This window comes from Oreochromis aureus, linkage group 10, assembly GCF_013358895.1.
Source record: "Oreochromis aureus strain Israel breed Guangdong linkage group 10, ZZ_aureus, whole genome shotgun sequence".
Lineage (NCBI taxonomy): Eukaryota > Metazoa > Chordata > Actinopteri > Cichliformes > Cichlidae > Oreochromis > Oreochromis aureus.
The window spans coordinates 17,088,353-17,112,114 of NC_052951.1; the positions used below are offsets into that span (position 1 = coordinate 17,088,353).

The 23,762-nt window shown below is 38.8% G+C and overlaps 1 protein-coding gene across 1 annotated transcript; it reads right to left on the minus strand.

Moving 5' to 3' along the window:
- Window positions 1–145: 145 nt before the first annotated feature.
- Window positions 146–22,895, minus strand: LOC116323462 (UDP-glucuronosyltransferase 2A2-like). Its single transcript, XM_039618765.1, is given in 9 exon segments — window positions 146–921; window positions 1,681–2,394; window positions 2,490–2,788; window positions 2,986–3,049; window positions 15,202–15,273; window positions 15,436–15,833; window positions 15,836–16,142; window positions 16,229–16,527; window positions 22,840–22,895. Coding segments are annotated over 8 exon segments (2,733 nt in total). The 5' UTR covers window positions 16,523–16,527; window positions 22,840–22,895; the 3' UTR covers window positions 146–336.
- Between the last annotated feature and the right edge of the window lie 867 nt (window positions 22,896–23,762).

Below are 23,762 nucleotides of genomic sequence, written 5' to 3' on the forward strand. Positions count from 1 at the left end.
GATTTTTTAACATGTGATGCACAAAGCGAAAAGCCAGAAAAACTATCTCAGCTGTGCTTTAAGGAAACCAAGCAATGACAGAATCAACAAATAGACTTTCTAAAGGTTTGGGTGTTTATTATTTGAACTTTATTGCCTGTGAATATAACTAAAAAGTTACTACGTGGAACAGTTTCATTGAACAGTTTGTAATGTTGTAATGTTGGTCCAACAAACTTGTTGGCTATGAAGAAGAGGTTTAATCATTTACAACTGTGCTACAAGTAACTCTTTGCATTAAAACTAAACCACAGTAAGTAATAGACATAGTATGTCATCTTCCAAATGGAAATTATTTTAACTTTGTTTAGTTTTTATCTTTCTTTGTCTTCGGCAGCACAGAAATCTGAAAACAGCTACAACAGAGAGAAGCAGAGCAGTGACTGCAGACAGCAATATGAGCACTACATCTAAACAGTAGTAAGAGTACCAGGGCATCTTATAAGCCTCTGTACGCAGGTGACGAGCCCCTTTGTGGCGCATCACATATTCCACCCAGAAGACGGCCTTCTCCATGGGTGTTATTGGTTGATCTCTGTGTAGACGTGACATTCGTTCAATGTTCTGCCTGTAGCTCTCTTGATGGATCACTTCCTTAAGGCCTTGCTCAAAACTGTGGCCATTAACATCAACTAGCTGAATGATCTTTGCAGCTCCTCTCTCCTGCAGTCGTAGAAGGTTGTCATACTGGTCGAAGAACAAGGGTATGCCGAGCACAGGGACCCCATAGTAAATGGCCTCCTGGACACCATTAGTTCCTCCATGAGCTACAAAGACTTTGGTCTGTGGATGACCCAGAAGATCTTTCTGTGGCATCCAGTCGACTATTAGAGTGTTGTTTCCCAGTGTAGAGGGACGGTCTCCTTTATGCTTCCAGATAACCTGGTAAGAAAAAACAAAAGAAAGATTTCCCCATTAGCCCTGAGACTTTAAAAAACACTTAACAGACCTACACAGAATTAACCTAGATGCAAATTCAGACTAAAATCTTAAATGTTAATGAGTTTTAAATGATTTAAGGGATCACTGAAGTGTCATAATTTGCTGTTCCTTTCAATGTTGATGCTGTTTACAGTGGTTAAAATGTCAAGACATCAAAAGCAAGCATGTTTACAACCTAATGCAAAAACAATATACATCAAAGGAACTCTATGGGAGGGACACCTTACCTAATTCAAGTTACAGAAAAGAACTTCTTTATAGTGTTTATTCTATTTTTGCCTTTTGGAGCATTTTTATGCTAAGTGTGACTCTCTATTTCGTTATTTGTATTAACAGTCTAACCAAGGTATCTGTCCTAAATTTTTCCTTGCGTTATTTTTTTTTTAAGTGTAACTGTAATTTTATTTTATTGGTAACCTATGCCAGCATTAAATATACTGTCTTTTTTGTGTAGACTCTTAAAGACTATAAATTTAGCCTTCCTGACTAATAACATACCACTCCATCCTCTCATAAATTTACAGACACTTCTGGCTCCAAAATGCACCGCAAATGCTAAACTGTGGTTTCTGAATGGCAATGCACAAACAATGGCATCTTTCACAGTGTATCTATTGGCTGATATGGACAAATTAAAATACGATAGGTTAACAATCCAAAACGCAGCAGTGGAAATATGAATCTTTAACTTTTTGTTACCTTCTGGGGCATCTTGGCAAAGACACTGGCGATTTCCTCTGTAACATCTTTGGGCAAAGCATTGATGAAAGTTCCCAGAGTCATGATGATCACTCCATGTTGCCCGGCACTCTGAACAAACTCCTCCAGCTCTGCTGGCAGAGGCTGAGCTGGTTTGCACTGAAATCCTCCTATATAAACAACATTTGGCATAGTGGGGCGAGGGAATTCAAACACAAAATCTGACCTGAACAGCCAAATGTCTGCTTCCTGAAGTAGTGAGATGACGTCACATCCACCCTCAATATACTTATCACATATGTCATTATATACTGAGTCCACCATAAATTTCTGCTGGAACAGTATGATGCTATAGAAAAAAATGTTCTTGATCCTCTGGATGAAATTCATTTTGTCTGTTAAGTCGGATCCTGGCACTGGGATATAAGAGAGTGGCGAGGGAGCTAACACAAAGTGGCCTTCTCCACTGGTGATCCAGCGTACATTGAGCACTAAGGGAAGCTTGAGATATTTGGCTAGAATAAGCCCTGGGGCCATAGCTGGATCAGTAAGAACCAGATCATACTGGGAATCTCTTAATCTTTTGATCATATTTTGATCATCAAAAATATATTTCAAAGGATCATACCACAGTGAATGTCCATAAGAAAGTAAAGAAAAAAATTTCTTGGTGAGTTTGATGGAAGTCATCACTGATGCCCCCTCTCTTTGCACCTAAAAAATGGATGAGAAAAAGTGAAAAAGAGAAACATGTCTCATAAATAACAGAGTATTTATATTCTGAGTCATCACATACACTAATCACATACCTTCACCTGCTCCTCTAGACACCCACCAAAAAAGTGCTCAAAATTTACAGCCATTTCAACTGTAATGGATGTGTATAGATCAGACTTTTCAGGGATGTACCAGCTCGTGGAGGCCCTGATCACAGTCAGATTGTGTCCCCTAGCATGAAGTTCTTCAAGCAAGATTTTCATATTGATCCAGTGGCTGCCATCTACAGGAAACACCAGAATGTTTCCTCCATCGCAATGTGGTGTAAATGAAATGAGGAATAAACTGAGGAAAGCAAGCATCCCACAGACATGATGGGATGCCATGGCTCCTATAATATCAGACAGAAATAATCACCTCAGTGATCTCATAAATGACATCAAGTATCCACAATATAAAGAAAAAATATTTGCTCTTCAGCCAAATATTTAGAGCTATACAATACTTGCAAGCACTGGAATATTTACATGATTCTTTTACCCAAATAGACACCAAAATTAAAGGACAGTGTTTTAGGAAATTCCTTACCTTGGGTTGAGAGATCCAACTGCTGTCTAGCCTGCCCACAGAAAGACTGTTCTTCAAATCTAGTCTAGTTTGCCTAACTCTCTGAATCTGGAGTTCAAACTCCAGATTCAGAGATTCTTTCACTTGTAAATGAGTTACATCCATCACGAATAATTTTACATAACATAATAGAGGTGCTATGGATGTTCATTAAATTTTTCTCATTTTTTCATAATTTTATGACTTTATGTTATTTGTTATGTTTTTATTTGTTTCCTATTTAAATTCATTCTTTTCCTGTTTTATTTTGTAATCATCTTCTCCCTAATTGAATTCCTTTTGGGGGGGTTTTCAATCATCCAATTAGTTATTATAGTTATTTTAGTAAAAGCGTTAGTAAAAGTTGGTAAAAGCGCTATACAAATACAGGCCATTTACCATTTACCATTTTACAGAGATCAGTTAAGTTAATAATAAAGTGTATCTCTCAGCTCCATGTACCATACATGTTTTATAAGCCTTGATTTTGGTTCATGTGTAAACAGGCGGCTTCAGTGTTGGTAGTTGTAAATATTATTGACCTCCTGCCCACTTATGAAAGGAGGGGCTAAATCTGTGATCCTTATTTATTTTTGGTCTGTCTTGCCGTTCAAGTGGACACGGTTTGCTGATCTATTGTGGATCCTATAACACCTTCAGATCCACTGCGACTGATTTAGGTTATTTTCCAGTGAATTCATTCTCTTTCACACACTGTACCTTACAAAATGTTGCCAGCATTTAATAACTGAATTTCAACCTGTGAACAAATTTCAGCATGAAATGTTGCAGATTGTATTCCATTTTAAAATAGCTCAAATCAGCCATTTCCAGCCTTATCGTCACTCAAATGTTCATATGATCCAGCTGTGCATTTTTCCTTCACTGTGACAGAATAACACATGACTGTGATGTTGTATTGGATGATCATCAGTCATCAGTGTGTTCTAAAGCTTTATACAGATCATTTTTATTTAAACAGTGATTCCTACAGTCATTACGGTAAATGTTTGCAGTGCTAAGAAACTGGCTGCATTACTGGACATTATAGATTTTATTCTGAGCTGATTTATAAATCACTGTCTTCATATTTCTATATTTCTAGATTAACGACAGAAACCCAGAGCTTCCCTAATCTCAGGAATAACAAACTCAGAGTTGTTAGCTAAACCTGCTTCCTGGAATAGAGTGAACTGCCCACTGGAACTAAGAACTAACGACCAACGAAGGATGAAAATGTAAACAAATTAAGAATCAAACAAAAATATTTAATAATAAAATATTTGAAAGTTCAAAAAACTCAAAACAGTGAAATCTAATGTTGTGAAGTAAACCTGTGCAGGCTTCATAATCAAACGGTTTACAAAGAATATATTTCTATAACCCACTGAACACAGACATGATCTTTAGAATCGAGAAGCTGTTGAATTGATCCTGCACAGCACTAATGTGATAAATGGAGCACTGTATCTTTATGCTTTATAAACAGGTGGATCCTGTCTTCTGTCCTTCTGTGATGCCTTGTGGATTTCATACAGGATGCATATTGAGGTAAAGGGGAAAGAGCTAGAATATCAACAGGCACACAGTGAGCCCCAGCGCAAAGCTTGAAAGATTTCTGAGATTTCAATGTATTTTGATGGGAAAGACATTAATAATAAAACTTTACAGCCTGAGGCCTATACTGCAAAGCAAGATTTTGGCTTATCCAGGTGCATTATGAACATTGCATTTTGTACTTCAAACTGATAATGAAAGAAGAAAACCACAACAAATAAATCAGTGTTAAATATCATAGGCAAAACATGTTACTATGAAAGACGTTCACATATTACTATAATATGACAAATTAACATGTAAAAAACAAATAAATTGAGACTGGAATGTGCACCATGAATAAGGCAGATTGTTCTACAATTCATGACAATCATCTCAATAAAAATCTCAAATGATAAAACCATAAATCCAGCGATTTTCTTCTACTTCCATCTGAAATCAGGTCACAGGGGCAGCACATTTTCCACTTCTCCTTTATTAGGCTGTGTTATAGTATGTTTTAATGCAGCGGTCCCCAACCTTTTTTGCGCCACGGACCGGTTTATGCCCGACAATATTTTCACGGACCGGCAATAAGGTGTCGCGGATAAATACAACAAATTAAAACTAGTGCCGGTACCGAAAAAAAGAAGATTTATTCATAACACACGTGAAAAGACCCAGGAAAACCGAAAGTTAACGATTAAAACGATAACAAAATAACGCTGAAAACCGATAAAAACCCTGAAAACCATACATTTCACACCTGAGCCTCAACTCGCGCGCCCGGTACCAAACGACTCACGGACGGTACCGGTCCGAGGCCCGGGGGTTGGGGACCGCTGTTTTAATGGATCCACTTTAAAGTGTCAGAGCTCTAATGTGCAGCTGTCACCTTAAAAATGATTAGAATGTTTATTTTACTGCTCTGTGCATGACCATTTACACTAATCGCAATATTAGAGTGAGTGAATGCAGATAATGGAAAGACAGCCAGGGTATGTTGTAGTACAGGGCCCTGATTAAAAACTTATCTGTATCCAGATGGAAAAATTAAGCCCTTAGATGACTGTTTAGTCTGTTGAAGTCGGACTGTTGGAAAATATATTTTTTAAATATCTTCAAATAAAATGCAATAGATGTCCAGAAGGCAGGTTGGTATGTCCAGTAACTCAAAAGCACTTCTTATTATGTTGGTACTGAATGATATTTTGTTTCACTGGCTGGCTGGGAGGTGTTTTTTTTTCTGAACATCAGCACTTGAGTTAGCTGTCAAGCATTAATGGGAACATGTCTGATGTGACTTTTCCACTTGCATAAGACACACAATTATAAACACAGCTAAGACAACCAGGCCAAAAGCTCGTCACCCATAGCGTGCAAAGTTTGATAGGGCACTTACAGAGACAACTGGCACAGATGTGAAATTTGATATCATTCTTTCCCCCGTGCCTTTTTATTCTAGAGACTTAGAGGCTTTTTCAAGTCCCCATAGAAAATCAGTTTCAGCACAGCTTACTAAAATGAAGAACTCGCTTGTAAGTCATCTGCTAAAGGCTGAAACAATGAGAAAAACTCCTTCCAAAAATGAATTCCTACTTTCTTGATGGAGGTCAGTGTTTCAGAACCTCCCATATAGCATTTTTTTATTAGGTTTGCAAAAGAAAGAACTTGAATTTATACATGTGGCACATTTATTTTAGCCATGACAATGACAGAGTGAAACATTTTTGGTGTTTATTTAAAAGAAAAGAAAAGAAAAGAAAAAAAACAATAAGTCTGAATTACCTCGTCTGTGCTGGTATTTAACTTACCCCCTACAGCAGGGGTCGGCAACCCGCGGCTCTTTAGTCCTTATAGTGCGGCTCCGCGTGGTATGGGAAAATAAATTAGAAGTATTTTGCTGAAGTGTATTTTATTTATGTTAGTTCTTTTAAACTTGTAGTTCTAAATTGGAAGATTATTGTGATATTGAAATATAAATATAAAATTATATTCTATTATTTTTTCCTCGCTCAATATAAGCGTCACACTCATGGAAGCCGGTATTCCCGCCAAACACCGTGCATTTATCGAGACTTTCAACCCCAGGTAGGCCAATTATGGATCTTCGGATCCACATTATGTCAGCAGCTCCACCGTGAACTATGTTAAAGACAAACACCGTTCACGCCTCACAGACGACAGATGACAGCTTACAGTCCTGCGTAAACTGACTTCGCACAGCACCGATTAGCAGACGCTGTGAGCAGAGGTTCAGGATCAGAAGTCCCATTGTAAACACATCACGGCAGACCCGACGATGTTTGCATGAACACGCTTTTCAGCATCTCTTTATTGACCACTTTTCACACACGGTTGCTGTGCACGACAGCCGGCTGTAGCCAAGAGCTCACAGCCCGACACACACCACCACCAACAACAGCAGAGAGAGCACAGACTTTAAGGCGGTGAGGCGTGATTGCGGGTGCCGCTCAGGTGCGTGTTAATGTTGTCCCTGGGACATCGTGTTAAAGTTGTCCCTGGGACATCGTGTTAAAGTTGTCCCTGGGACATCGTGTTAAAGTTGTCCCTGGGACATCGTGTTAATGTTGTCTGGGACATCGTGTTAAAGTTGTCCCTGGGACATCGTATAAATGTTGCCAGAGACATACCATATGAAAGTTTAGGCATTTCTTTTAGCCCCTGTTTGTTTTATATTATATATATATATATATATAAATATAGTTTTAATAATATATTTTTAATATTTACATTGTATTGCAAAAAAACCCAAAACAAGTTAAAATGAATTAATGAATATTGACTAATTAAACCTTTGTTATTTTTCCACCAGAAATGGACGATATAATTAGAAGAAGTGTCCTGAATGATGAAAAAAAAAGAACTGGAAAAGATACACAACTCTGTGTGCATGTGTCACAATGCCAGGAGGACCCATTCAGTGTTGTGTTAGAAAAATTGAACTCATTAACCCTTCATGGACATTATAAATGTTTAAATGTGGCCTCAGGTAAAGACAGGAAAAGAGACTATTACAAATTCAACTGCATCAGAGCTGGAAAAAAAAGTCGAAACAGCTACAGAGCAGTGGGCTGTAAGGCCTTTGTTTCATTTAAAGTACTCAAATGTTGGAAAGACCACACAGTCATCGTGCAGCGTACATATGATAAGCATGATGGGCATGATCCTTCGGACCCAAAAGACGCATTTTCAACAATATTTCCAGTGGTTTGAGGAGGAAGATTGAGGAACTGCTTTCCCTTGGAACTAAGCCAGCCATCATACTAACCGAATGTCATAAATGGGCCAAAGAACATGGACACAGAGATCTTCACAACAGAGAGCATTTTGTCACACCACGTGACATTGACAGTGTTAGAACCTGCATGATGAGGAAGAAGCACTTTAACTGTGGAGACAGTCAAAGTGTACATACCTTACTTAATGGAAAACATCAAGAACATGTTCTCTTCTATCAACCATACACATCTGACCAAGAACTAATGATTGTTTTGCAGACACCTGTAATGAAATCAAACATGGAGAACTATGCAAAACAGTTAGTATTTGTTGACACCACGCACTGTGTTAACCAGTATTCATTTCCTTATTCACACTTGTTGTAAGAGATGATCATGGGCGTGAGTCCTTGTGGCCTATGCTATTGTCAGCAACGAAAGTCAGAAAACCCTGGAAACTGTTCTTGGAATAGTTTGTGAGCATTTCCCAACTTCCCCAAGGTAAATAATACATTGACAGCTATTAATTTTGAAATAATTCCTTTTCAAAAAAGTTATAACATGCCAGAATCTAATGCTATAGCTGCAGCATGGGCTGCAAAAAACTTTCCTTTCCAGTTGTTAAAGTTATTCCTATAGGCTGTATGCAGTATTTTATATATCTACTTGTGAGTTGAAATGTTTAATTTGGCATTGAAGTGGTGCTTTGAGATAGCAAAAACATTTTCATACTGTTTAATCTCATTTAGTGTTTTCTTGTTTTCTGTAGAGCATTTATGGTTGACAAAGACTTTGCGGAAATAAATGCGTTGCAGAAGGTTATAGTCAGCTATCCTTCTATGCTGGTACCATGTCTTGCAGGTAAACCACATTGTTTTCTTTTCACGTTGTCTAAGATGCACCTGAAACACATTTTTACAACAGGGTCCTGTTGTTATGATTTGCCTCATTGTGATATTCACCTACTCAGGTTAATGAATATAAAGGGATAAAATGTTGAGTGACTATGTCCATCCATTTAAGACCACAGTGCACTCATCTTCTGGTGGCTGCTTCCCAAAGCTCTTTTTGACATTTAAAAATATGTTTGCCTGGTTGATTTCTGTAATGCACAGGTCCTCTTGTCCAGTGAGTGACAAAGTTATTTTTGGACGTCAGCTTTCTTTTATGCTTTTTGTACAGCTGCTCCTCTGTCTCTCTCTCCAGATTAACTTTTTTTCTCTTACATTAACAGGCTGTTAATCGATGGCTTTCAAAATCAGAGTCCGGGGTCCATGGGCTTTCTAACACCCAAAAGAGAAATGAAATCATTTCTTTCTTTGGTAAGCTGAAAGCTTGCACATCTGTAAGTGTAATTTGTCTATTTCACATTTTGATTTCTTGATTACACTAAGAGCATAATAACTTTCAGTTGCTAAAAAAAAGTTACAGAGAGATACAAAATAGATTTTTGAAATGATTTCTAAAACTGGCTTCTTATCTTGCTTATCAAAACAAGTACTTAAGCTGTGCAGACCATCATTGTGTCGCCCACAGTGCAGTAGAACTTGTGAGTGGGATTCTTTCACAGACAGATGCTGAAACCAAATATGCTTATAGGTTTAGTGTTCCTTCTTAGCCATTGTAAGGGAAGAAATAATTGCTTCTTAATACAATAAAAGGAAAAGGGCTTCAATACATAATATTAAAGATTTCAATAGGTCTGTTAAATGGATTGAAATATATTCTGTTGCATCCAATTCTCTTAGGACAGGGGTCGGCAACCCGCGGCTCCGGAGCCGCATGCGGCTCTTTAGTCCTTATAGTGCGGCTCTGGGTGGTTTGGGAAAATAAATTAGAAGTATTTTGCTGAAGTGTATTTTATTTATGTTAGTTCTTTTAAACTCGAAGTTCTAAATTGGAAGATTATTGTGATATTGAAATATAAATATAAAATTATATTCTATTATTTTTTCCTCACTCAATATAAGCGTCACACTCGCGGAAGCCGGTATTCCCGCCGAAACGTGTTTTGTATTTTGCATGTGTTTTAGATTTTGTACGTGTTTTGGATTTTGTACGTGTTTTGGATTTTGTACGTGTTTTGGATTTTGCATGTGTTTTGGATTTTGTACGTGTTTTGGATTTTGCACGTGTTTTGGATTTTGCACGTGTTTTGGAGTTTGCACGTGTTTTGGAGTTTGCACGTGTTTTGGAGTTTGCATGTGTTTTGGAGTTTGCATGTGTTTTGGATTTTGTACGTGTTTTGGATTTTGCATGTGTTTTGGATTTTGCATGTGTTTTGGATTTTGTACGTGTTTTGGATTTTGCATGTGTTTTGGATTTTGTACGTGTTTTGGATTTTGCATGTGTTTTGGATTTTGTACGTGTTTTGGATTTTGTACGTGTTTTGGATTTTGCATGTGTTTTGGAGTTTGCATGTGTTTTGGAGTTTGTGCGTGCTATTTGGAATTTGTAAGTGTTTTGGAGTTTGTACATGCTTTGTCTCTAGGGGCCACCGTACTTTAAAGCCTGAACCACGAAATAATTGCCAAATTTTATTATTTTTTTGTAAAATGGAGTGATTTGTGAACCTTCACATGGACCTCTCCCATCCCAACAATGGACTCTTCTCACTGTTGAGGTCTGGGAAGCGCTTCCGCTCCCTTAAGGCCAAAACAGAGAGAATGAGGAGGAGCTTCTTCCCTCAGGGTATTCGGGCCCTGAACCAGGTGTAGGACTGGACTCTCACACACATCACATCACCACACGCACTCTGGTTTTTCTTCTTGCACACTTCCTATAATGTATAATTTCTTTTGACTAATAATCTCTTACGTAAACTGTTATTTGCACATTTTTACTGTAAATTTCTAAGTTAAAGCTGTAAATTTGTAGTAACCTGTAAATTTGTATATCTTACTGTAAACCTACTGTCATTTAATGGTATTGCACAGCTATAAGCATTTCATCTCATGTCATACCATACTGTGTATGGTTGTGTGTGTGACAAATACAATTTGAATTTGAATTTAAGATGAAATTTTTTTAAAATTAAATATTAATTTACATATATGAGTTTGAATTCGTATCATGTTCCCTTTTTTTGCAATTTATTCTTTAAAAATATACCATGCAGGTTGTTTATTTCTTTAATTATATTGTATCAAATGTGATACACTATGTTTTAAAGGGCTAATATGCCAATATTTTATTCATGGGCTTTGAAGTGCAGTATTTGGATTCCATAAATTCTCTCAAAAGGTTTCTAATGACGAGCAAGTCAGCAACTTGCCTGAGGAAAGACTGTTATATGATACACTGTAATGGAGAAATATGGAGAGTTATAACATCAGTAATAAAATTTTTAAAAGGCCCTGGAGACTTGTGTCTGCGTGCTACATGCACAGTTATAGTCAGAAATTCTTTACGTGAACCAGGCCTGTGTTTAGCCATGAGGACCTCATGCAGAACACAGAAGAGTTCAGTCGTAAAGTTAGTAAAGCAGTAAAGTTAGTAAATTTTGAAAATGTAGGGTGTCAGCTACAGGTTCTTAATGGCTGCTCATTACACATCCAAGGAGGGGGACATGCACTTAAAATGTTACTTCACAATAGCTGCACCGATCATGGCTTTGTGTAAGCTAATCATTAGTGCCTCTACACTTTGCAGATACATTTTCAAGAAAAAGTGCAAACTTGTGAGATAATTTTCATAATACCGTTTCGCTTGGTGAGCCCACTCTTGCTGCTTCTTTGGTTTTACATGCCAGAGAAACACAACCATCTCAATTTCCCCAGGAAGGAAAAAAATGCAGTTGTTATTGATGTCTCTGCTGGGTCCTAATGCCTGCCGCTTTCTAGTCCCTTTTGGATTTCATTCAGGACGTATACAGAATAAAAATGATGCTTGGCAGGTGTGCGAGGGGTTTGTCATATGCAGTGTTGGTCAAGTTACTTGAAAAAAGTAATCAGTAACTAATTACTGATTACTTCCCCAAAAAAAGTAATCCGTTACTTTACTGATTACTTATTTTCAAAAGTAATTAATTACTTAGTTACTTAGTTACTTTTTAAAACACAATTTACAACCTGAATAGGTGATAAAGCGATAGATCTTTCAGCCCAATTCTACTTTTTCTGCATAATCCATCATACAAAATGTAATCAAATGGAAAAGTCTCTTCTTAAAACTTGTTTTATTAGTTTTAATCTTTTAACTTTATGCATCAAGCAAAAATTAATTATATGCAACATTCTCTGACTGGAAGAAATTTGTTTAACATTTAAACCTATTTAAACTACAGAACACACTATAGCTGACTGCTTTTGTCTTTATGGGAGAATCCAGAGCTCTCATTAAGACTTCTGTAAGTGAAGAGTGCAATAAGTTGGATTTTTGTATTAATAATCTGACTTGTTTTGTTTTGTTTTATGAGTTTTGATGTTGAATAAAGATTTAATACATTAATAAAAATGTAAAAAATAAACTTCCAGTAGAGTGTTTACATGAGTATAAGTCATTCAATATAATTTTAAAAGGTATTCCTGATCAAATATGATGGATAGGTATGCATAGACCCTTAAAGATTATCACATTTTTTTGTGAATGCTTTGAACATGTCAAAATTTTACTTAGCATTTTTCTTAAAAAGTAGGTCCAATTGACTTTTCTTTGTTTTTTTGTTTTTGTAGCAAAATCAAAGTATCATGTTCTTAAGAAAATGTATTTTTATATGTATTTGTAAATTAGTAAATTACTTTGGAGCAAGCACCTGGTACCAGTGGGAAGGAAAAACATCCTTTCAACAAGAAGAAGCCAGACTCAGGGAGAGACAGCTATCTGCTGCAGCAGGTTGGGAGTGATAGGAGTACTCAAAGAACACTTTTTTGATCTTATAATGAAAATCCTTTAAATCCTTTTTTCTCGTTTTAAAATGTGTCTTATTTAGCTTTGTTTGCTTTTTTTTCTTTCTTACTTTTCTACAACACAGAAATTTGAAAATAACCAGAACAGAGAGGAGCAGAGCAGTGACTGCAGACAGCATTAGGAACATTACATCTAAAGAGTCATAAGAGTACCAATCAACCAACTGAATGATCTTTCCAGCTCCTTTCTTCTGCAGTCGTAAAAGGTTGTCACTAGTTTAGCTCTCTGGGTTGAGCAGACAACCCATATACTATTAATATTTTTTAATAAGGTTTAATGTGTATTATTCAATAAAATAAAAGTATTAAGAGTAACTTATTAGTATTTAGTATTTAATATTTAATGAAACACCACTGAAGTCTCACTTGCAGGAGGGTGCTGTCACCGTGTAAGCATGGTGGTGAGGTGGTTAGCATTGCTGTCACACAGCATGAAGGTCTCGGGTTTACATCCCAGTACATTACTTCCCAGTTTAGGCCTGTCTGTCTGGAGTGTGCGGATTCTCCCAAGACACTCCTCCCACAATCTAAAATTATACTTGTTACGTTAGTTAGTGATTCTACTCATTTGTTGCTGTAAAGTCTGTTAAACCTTCCATGAATGATGATGCCATTCAAGATGTGTGAGCAAATTCCAATAGGCACTATACTGTACCCTCATACCATCAGAAATGCAGGCTTTAAAGTGAGAGCTGAAGACAAGCTGGATGGTCCCTCTTCTTTTTAGTCCAGATAACACAACGTCCATGTAAATGTGTCACCAGCTCATGATTATGCCTGATTTAAATAAGAGAAATGGTATGTGTAACTGTTTAACATGGAATCATAATTTCTGTGATTTTGCTGATAGTTTATAATGTTATACATGTAACCAATACAACAAATAGGAAAATATAACAATGATTCTAATTACAGGCCTCTCACTGAGATGCCATATGGAGTGGCTTGGTTGTGCAAAGATGTGTGCGTGCGCGAGTGTGTGTGTTTGTGTTAGAGAAGAAAAGTAGGGGGGAGTTACAGAGACACCGAGGCGGCGCTAATCTAAGAGGATCTCTGACTTTAACATTTATAATTTGAAAAAGAAACCTTTGAGTATATTGTGACTAACGAGTTTTGAAGTTTTGAAGAGTTAAAAAGAGATAATGTTGGAATCATAAAGAGTAATGATACTGATGTTAGACTGAGCTGATGAAAAATCCTGTTGAAGTAAATTAGTAAAAACTAAATGAAGCATTAAGAAAATTATATTTATATGTGATGAAGTTGCTAACATCGAGTGATTAGATATCACAACAGGTGAGACGTCATCTCACTAGATGTGACGTCCAGAAAGAAAGAGGGGAGAAAGGAGGACCAGGTATAAAAGTTTTGTGCAGAAGAGATCATTTATTCATCACTTAGCCTCCTGTGATATGAGCAGTACAGAAGAATCAACCTAAGAGTTCAACGTTTTAGTAGAGATGCCAGACCAATCAACTTGGTTATGTATTTCTCAGCTTTTTCTCTGCTTATTTTTGCTATGTTGATTATAAGTTCAAGAGGATTTGGATTTCTTTTGTTTTCCTGCTGAATTACAGCTTCCGAGATTTTAATGGTTTTCCTGTGGATAAGAACTTTAAGATTTGGATTTTCACTGCATACTTGGGGATTTAATTTCCAAGGCATGCCGTTTCCCTGTTGGACTACTTCATCTTCATTCTGGATGTGCCCAACCTCCTGTTTCTGGTCCAAGATCAGTATCACAAATCAGCATTAGATCAGAGTAGGTTAATTAGGTAAGTATAATTAAAGTCACTTGAGTATATGATTGTTTGATTTGGTTTCAGCTTTGCTCCTGCTAAATTGCGTTAAGCAATTCTGCATTCAGAACGTCTAAAATTGTAGAAATTTTGTTTTTTACCTTTTGTGAAAGAGTAAAGGTAAAAACCACCATATTACTATAACATCACTGAGAGCTCTTGCAGGTTATTCTAGCCTTAAAAATGAACAGATCCTTGGGGCCTACTTTTCCAGACCACTACATTGAAATCTAGTTAGTTATCAAGTGCACAGATTTAAAGGAGAGCTGCTGATAACAGGTGTGCCTGAGAGGAGCGCTTAAGTAGTGGGCCCTGTGGGCACACGTTCAGAGAGCAGGATCAACATCCTGAGGGTTAAGAAGCAGTTAGAGCTGGCCAAGTCTCCTCCCCGGTTCCTTTTCAAGCAGAGAGCCTGTCCCAGAGCTTCCTGTATTAAGGGTTACTGGTTGAAATGCCACAACAGTCAGTGATTTCCCAAAGTGTTCCCAGGCCTATGCAGTGTCTTTCATGACAAAAATCATGCCTGTTTTCAAATACATTCCAATTTGTTTTAAGTTTGCCATCAAAGCCAAAAAATATTTTTCCATGCAGTAGAAATTAGAGTTTAAACATTTAATGCATTTCTTCTCTTCAAATCATTAGATTCTGTTCTTGTTTAATAGCAACTCCTTTCCAAAAATAGGGTTCTAGAGGGGTTTTTTTTTTTATTATCACTTTTATCCAGTCGACTATTAGAGTGTTGTTTCCCAGTGTAGAGGGACGGTCTCCTTCATGCTTCCAGATCACCTGAACAGAAAAATAACTTTTTCAGCTCACAATGTTGAATAAGAGCACTTATCTTTCTTCATGGAGAGGCAACATGGAGAGACAAGAAGAACATTCTATTAAACTAGCATAATGTTAACCTGTCCAATTAAGAGACAAAGCAAAGACTGCAGCATTTGTTACCTTCTGGGGCATCTCAGCAAAGACACCGGCGATTTCATCTGCAATCTCTTTGGGCAAAGCATTGACATAAGTTCCCAGAGTCATGATGATCACTCCATGCTGCCCAGCACTCTGAACAAACTCCTCTAGCTCTGCTGGCAGAGGCTGAGCTGGTTTGGACTGAAATCCTCCTATATAGACAACATTTGGCATAGTGGGGCGAGGGAATTCAAACACAAAATCTGACCTGAACAACCAAATGTCTGCTTGCTGTAGTAGTGAGATGACGTCACATCCACCCTCAATATACTTATCACACATGGCATCATAGATTTCCAGCAGAAATTTATGGTGGTGCCACAATGTAAAGACATAGAAAAATATATTTTTGATCCTCTGGATAAAGCTCATTTTGTCAAGCCAGATCCTGGCACCGGGATATAAGAAAGTGGTGAAGGGGCCAACACAAAGTGGCCTTCCCCTCTAGGGATCCAGCGTACATAAAGCACTAAGGGAAGCTTGAGATATTTGGCTAGAACAGCCCCTGATGGCATGGCTGGATCAGTTAGAACCAGATCATACTGGGAAGCTAATCTTTTCACCATATTTTGATCATCAAGGATTTGGTTTATGACTTCAGACCACAGTGAATGGAGTTGAAAAATCACAGAAAGGAAATTTTTTACAAGTTTCAAGGAATTCAGCAGTGAAGCTCGTCCTCTTTGTATCTAAAAATGGAAAGGGTATTTAAAACATGTTTATCATACACAAATTACTCAATTTCCCACCAAATGGAGCCAAAGATATCACATACCCTGATCCATTCCTCTACGGGCCCATCTAAAAAATGCTCAAGATCTTCATCTATTTCAGCTGTAATGGATGTGTATAGATCAGACTTTTCAGAGATGTACCAGCTGGTAGACGGCCTGATTACAGTGAGGTTGTGTCCCCTGGCATGAAGTTCTTCGAGCAGGATTTTCAGATTGACCCAGTGGCTGCCATCTACAGGAACCACAAGAATGTTTCCTCCATTGCAATGTGGTGTAAATGAAATCAGGAAAAGACCGAGGAAAACGAGCATCCCACAGGCACAAAATGACGCCATCGCTTCTGTAACAGAGCAAAGCAAATAATGATGCACTTACTCATAATACACTTCTCGCTGCCTGACATTCAAGTACAGGTCATCTTATATTTTCAAACTTGGAATGATTTCACATACTTGTGTGACAGACGACAGTATACATACTGCAGCAAGATTCCATACACGTTTCCTTACCTATCGTCAACAGTTTAACTAAAGGAATCCTTGCTCTCTACATAATGTAAATGAGTTACCTGATGTCTTTCTCCCCTCACCCCAGATGGGGGGGAAAAAAAAAAAAAAAAAAAAAAAAAAAATGTATTTGTGGTAAGTCACTAATTTAAGAAGCACATTTCTGTAAAGCAGACAAGGATTTCAATTACCCAACAAAAGGTAATATAAAAGCTGATCATTTCTCAAACCAAGAATACCTTAGAAATACAAAGCTGCATAAAACAGCACACTGGACCACAGACACGTATTCAGCGAACACAAGAATTGGCAGTCTAGAGTGCTGGGTTAGCTCTGTGGTTGAGCAGATGACCATATGTCGCATGGCCTGGATGGAGGCAGGGAGTGAGTGGATCAGTCAGACATACATACATCCGGTCAGAAGTTTTAGAATGCCCCAATTTTGTCCCTGAGCCCCTTTTGCCTACTTAAAAACACTCCAAGGTGTTGTCATGCTACCATTGATATGGGTTACATACAGCCCATTTATATCTTAAATGGGCCAGACCACTTTAGTATTGCTAGTAAAGTTCCTACATAATCCATTTCCATACCATGAGATCAGCAAGTCTACATAGTCTTTATACAAGTTATCCTTTTCCAGGATTATCATCCCTTTCCAGCAGAACAGTAACAAACCTCCTTACCCCCTCTACATCCCAATTGCAAATTCCAGCTGCATATCTTGACACTAGAGTTAAATCCAGCGCAGACTTTTCCCGAGTTGATATTAATGTTTGTTCCTTGCCCATCATTCAAACAATTCCTTCTCATCTATTAGTTCTTCCATTACCTCACCATTTCCATCAGTTCTTTCTCCTTCCTAGCATGTGCTAAGAGCAATGAAATCCCCACATGTCATTTTTCACCATCTTGACATGTCATGCAGTTATAAGAGTAAGGACCCTTTTTTTTTTTTTAAAAGCAAGGATTATAGATGATCATAATGCCTCCTTCTGTTAGCGTTGAAAATGATTAAAAGCTGTTTTATTATTTTTATATACACAGTGCTCATAATCAAGTTGGCGTTCCGTGTTTGAGGGTCAAAAGCTTCGTCCAGTGGTGTGACTGGGCTGAAATATTGAGGAGTTGACGTAGTAGCGCAGAGGGTTTTGCAGCATGCTTACACATCACACTTGATAATGGTTATAAGGATATTCTCTGGGTCAAAGGGAGTCCGAACAGAATGTCCTGACTAGATATTAGAATCCGTAATATTGAAATGATCAAGGCTAGGCAGTGAGGTGTTTTTGTGTCCGTCTTTGTGATTCCAGGAAAAAGGAGCAGATAGGAGGTCGACGAAGAGCAGACGGAGAGGACATCGAATGGAGACATCAGGATGGGTTCCAGAAGAAGACAGGCATAATAATCATTTGTTACTGACCAGTACAAAAACTGTACAGCCCGATGAGGGTCATTGTTTCAGTGAACACAGATGGCTGCACTCACAGAGGAGGTCCAGCGCTGTAACTTGTAATTTCAACTGCCGAAGCAAATAAAATATTTTAAACGACACATTTTTCCTGTACTTCCTTCTGAAAAAATTTGAACAAGACACTTCCCTAGCCATATTTCTATTGCAGAGTATTCTAGTTCATCTCTTTCTGCCATTTAGTAAGTTATATTTTAGTTAAATATTGCATACCCACCACTAGCAGCAAAGCATCCCTTGTGTCTGACCATCATGCACTTACATACAAAAAAAAAGGCATCCTTAAGCCACCTGTACCACCACTATGTTTAAAGCCTTGCCCAGATGTCTGTATGCCAATTCATACCATAGCAGTTGTCACGGTTCCTGGGTCGGTTACCCAGTGTTTTCAGTTGTGTCACGTTTTGTTTCTGTTGCCATATCAATACTTTCACTTCCTGCTTTTCCTATGTCAGCTCACCTTGTGTCGATAGCCAGATTATGTTCAGCTGTGTACTCACCGGTCTCTCATTATCATCCTCATCAGTATTTAAGTCCTCAGTTTCCTCCCGTTCTTTGTCGTGTCATTGATGTTCCTGTGATGTTGTTCCTGTCGCGTGTTCAGTTCAGTAAGCCAGCTAGTCTACCAGTCCATTAAGTTCAGCCAGCCATCCTGTCATCTTTTGTCTCCGTTTCCAATAAACCTCCTCATTCTGCACCAAGAGTCCTGTGTGTGGGTCATCTCTTCCTCGCCTCCGCACACGACCCCTGACAGCAGTAGTAGGAAAGATTCTGAAAACCAGGATTATATATCTGACTTAACTGTTCCACTGTAGTACTCAGTGGATCTCTCACATCTTATATCAGTGCTGTCATTCCCACATGCGTGGCAGGTGCTTTCACAATCATCTGGAGTTGTTCTGTTGCGTGCCTCAGTTCACATGTACAATTGATCACACCAGCTTCTTAGCATCTGTGTTTGTCAAGTTCTCATTCCTTATTTTATTCACTCTTATCCTCATGAGCATCCATGCTTTTTTACATGTGTTAATCTGTTTTCAGTTGTAAGTTTCTGTACTTGAGCTTCCCTCTTTAAAACTACACAACCACTATTTGCAACACTGTTATCCTCCAGCTACAGTATTGGGATGAATTCCCCTGCCCCCACCCCTAACTGAGCACATATTTTCTTCCTGGCATGTGGACTACATACAACAGGTCTTAAAGATGGCTGCAATAAAACTATTACTTAAGCCATCACTTGACCTTGCTAACTTTCTCAAACCTTCCTTTCATTTCAAATATTCTTCAAAGTAGTTTTAAAATGGCAAACTGATCATCCGCAGAGGAATGGTTCATTTAAAAAGTTTCACTCAGGTTTCAGTAAAGGTTACATATGTGCATATTAAATATGTAAGACTGCTTTCTTGCATTTGCACATCTCTAAATGTAGAAGCATCCTGTCTCAGAGTGATGCAGAAAATTTAGATCACATATTTATTACCTATAGGCTAGACTATTGTGATTTAATATCATAAGTTATAAGATGAGACAAACCTTTAGTCCCACATGTGAAAAATATTTTGGTTATGGCAAAAAGTACAAGTTAAGACCAGTAAAAATAAGGAGAAAAAAACAATAGAATAGAATAAGATTTTTTTTTTTTTTAAAGAATAATCTATTGTATATAGTATTTTGAAGTACTAATTATACTGTTATATTGGTAGATTGCACTTGGCACTGGGATGTGTCTGTATGCATGTGTGTGGTCACCTGCAGAGACCATGTGGTAGAGTGTGACAGCAAGGAAAGACCTGTGAAATCTCTCCATCCCACATCGTGGGTGCCGCAGCCTGCCACTGAAGGAGCTGCTCAGTGCTGTCAGAGTCTCCTGCATGGGGTGGGAGATGTTGTCCAACAGGGATGACAGCTTAGCCACCATTCTCCTGTCACTCACCACCTCCACTGGGTCCAGAGGGCATCCTAGAACAGAGCTGGCCCTTTTGATCAGCTTGTTCAGTCTCTTCCTGTCCCCAGCAGAGATGCTGCCGCCCCATCAGACCACACCATAAAAGATGGCTGAAGACACCACAGAGTCATAGAAAGTCTTCAGGAGTGGGCCCTTCATCCCAAAAGACAGCCTTCGCAGCAGGTTCAGTGCTCTGCCCTCTTCTGTAGAGGGCATCTGAATTGCAACTGGGTGGAGTTGGGAGAGACATCTACAGTGTAGATGGTGATGAGGAATGCAGCCAGAACCATTTCCTGTGGGGCCCCCGTACTGCAGACGGCCCTGTCCGACACACAGCCCTGAGTTCTCACATACGGTGGTCGGTCGGTGAGGTAGCCCAGTATCCATGTTGTGAGGTGATGGTCCACTCCTGAGTTCTCCAGCTTATCCTTCAGTACTGTGGGAAGAATGGTGTTAAAGGCACTGTGAGAAATCAAAGAACATGATTCTCACAGTGCTCCCAGCGGTCTCCAGGTGAGAGAGGGAACAATGTAGGAGATGAATGAATGCATCATCCACTCCAGTACCAGGCTGGTAGGCAAACTGAAGTGGGTCCAGTCATGAGCTCACCAGGGGCCGAAGCTGAGCCAGGACCAACCGCTCCAGGGTCTTCATCAAGTGGGATGTCAGAGCCACCAGCATGTAGCTGTTGAGGTCCTTGGGACGTGGAGTCTTTGGCACTGGTACGACACAAGAGGTTTTCCAGAGCTGTGGAACTCTCCCCAGCCTCAGCCTCAGGTTGAAGATGTGACAGGTTGAGACAGGCTGGAGCCATGTGTTGGATGTGAACTGGATGCTTTGGTTGGGAGTAGTGAGCAGTATGAGTGGAGGAGGTGTGAAGTGTCTGAGGTGTCAGAGGTGGAACAGCAGCAGTGGGGGTGGGTGAGTCTACAGCCGATGTTGAAGACTGCATCCTGGATTAATCAACCCTGTTAAAGAAATGATTCAGTTCATTTGCCCACCTCACGTCCCTGTTGTTCCTAGAATATTTTAAAGTAAAATTGGAGGCAGAGCCTTCAGCTTTAAAGATCCTCTTCTGTGGAACCAGCTCCCAGCTTGGATTCAAGAGACACACCCTCTACTTAGGCCTAAAATGTTCCTTTTTGACATAGCAAATAGTTAGGGCTGGATGAGGTGACCCTGAAACTTCCCATAGTTACACTGCAATAGCCTATGCTGCTTTCTTCCTGTTGAAAGGGCATTTTTCCTTCCCACTGTTGCCAAGTCCTTGCTCATAAGGAGTCATTTAGTTGTTGAGGTTCTATTATTGTAGGATTTAAATTACAATATAAAGCAAATCAAGATGTCTATTGTGATTTGGTGGTATACACAAAAAAAAGAAAAGAAAAAAATTCGGCCTACAAAGAATTGCAACATGACCAAACCTCTAAGTTATTGCATCTTAGTGGTCTTAGGAGATACCTCAAACCCAGAGTATACAGCCTCTGGAATCTCTCAGAGTGGACTGGAATAGTCTGAGCAGGCTCTTGTTTGCCCCCTTTTGTTTTTCATGTCCTGATTTCTTTGGTCATTTTGGAATTCATCTTTACAAAACGAGAATTGGATTAAGATCTTTGCACACTGATGCATGTTTGAAATCAACTACACATTGCTTAAGTGTCTCAGTCAGTCTGAACTGCCAAGCTATGTCAAATCACATCTACCTGCATCCTCTGATGAGCCCATTATCATCATCATCATCATGTACCTTGACCAGTTCTTTCATTGCAATTTTCAGCAGGCAGTAAAACTCATGCACTTTTTTCCCCCCCATCCAGCTGCAGACTGCAAAAACAAAAAACAAACAAAAAAAAAAAAACCAGTTACTACCAGTGCCTTTTTAGAAATTCCCAGAAAAAGCCAAGGCCTTTGCTCCAGACCTATACCCCTGCCAAAGTTCTTTAACAATTCCTGGTGACCATTACCCAAAGCCAAAATCCTTAATCCAAAAAGCAGCAAAAACCAGCGTAGTGAGTAAAAGTCACCAAGGGCCTCTATACTACTCGTGCAAACTTTCAGGCCCAGAGCTCTTACAGGAACGAGCCCAGAATAAACGGGACAAGAGGGTCAATATCAGTCAGATACGTTAAAATTTATTATTTTAAAAGAAAAGAAAACAAAGGGTTTGCAAAAGGCCTAAAACATCAAAATGGAAAAGGTCACTAACGACCACAATATAGTCTTATTGGTGCAACCTGTCAGCAATGCAATTATCACCTGAGGACTTGCTCTACCCCGGTGGTCCCATGCTCGTTGCTTTAAAAGAAACAAATCCACCCCAAATAAATATGAGCCCAACAGAACACTTATCGCATTCACTAAGTGTTTTAGTTCAGGCAGTAATCGGTGGCACTAAAATCACTCTTACTAAAACTTATTCACTGCAAATCCACACGGAGCACCTCTAAAAGACCTAATTCCCCTAAGGTAAGAGCTCAGCTCAGGGATTGCACATTGCCTGACTAATATTGCACCAGCCCAGTAGAAATAAAAACAAACCCGGCGTAAAAAACAGTTTTAAAAGGTGACCCTACTCTAAAACCAACTTGGGAGAAAAACGCAACAAAAAGGAGGAAAAAACAGTGACAAATTCACATGTGCAGCCTGTCCTGCAGGAGGCAATACAATATAAATTAGATTGTAGTGCATAAATATAATATATTTGACATTTAAAAAAAGTTAACATACCTCCAGCAGACAACTGTTTGCTGCACACCTGGCTTGTCTTCTAAAATCACTACTAAAAACATAAAATACAATAAACATCAAATACATTTCAACGAATTTAAAAAAAAAAAAAACAAACACACACTCTAAAAAGAAAAACAGCCTGTAACTCGAACCTCTGCTGTAGAGGTTTAAACCAACCATTTGTGTAGAAGACAATTAAAACTTCTCAGGCTCTTCATCTACTCACAACCATTGTTCACAGCCACTCATCAGTGCAAATGACAGGTCCCCTGGGTCCTAAAGCCTTCCGACACCGACACCATAACCCACTTCAAACCTCTATTCAATGTACTGGACTCATGGCCGCCTCTTCAAAAGATTCTAATGTATTATTGCTACAGAAGCCAGTCTTTAGACAAAGTTAAATGTGGAAGGTAAAGTGGGCTGCAACTAGACTCAACGTAGTATGTAATTAGTATCTTGCTAGAAGCAGGTCAGCTGCAACTAGACTCAACGTAGTATGTTATTAGTATCTTGCTAGAAGCAGTTCATTTAACACACTGGAATTCAGCCTCAACTTATGTTGTTAGTATCTTGCGCCAAAAACCAGACACCGACAAATTTAATGTGAAAATACGTGTAACTCAGCGAACAGATTAATTTGGAAAGCCCAATATGCACATTTGGTATTTATAATACAACAGGCTGTGCTTACCTTTCTGTTTGGGCCGGTCCTTTCTGTTCGCCTCGCCCCACGATCTCACCACAGGCCAAATCTGCCCCTCCTCAGCACGCCAAAGATCCGGGTCAACCCCAGCCAGGTCATTACAATAATATATTTGACATTTAAAAAAAAGTAAGTTAACATACCTCCAGCAGACAACTGTTTGCTGCACACCTGGCTTGTCTTCTAAAATCACTACTAAAAACATAAAATACAA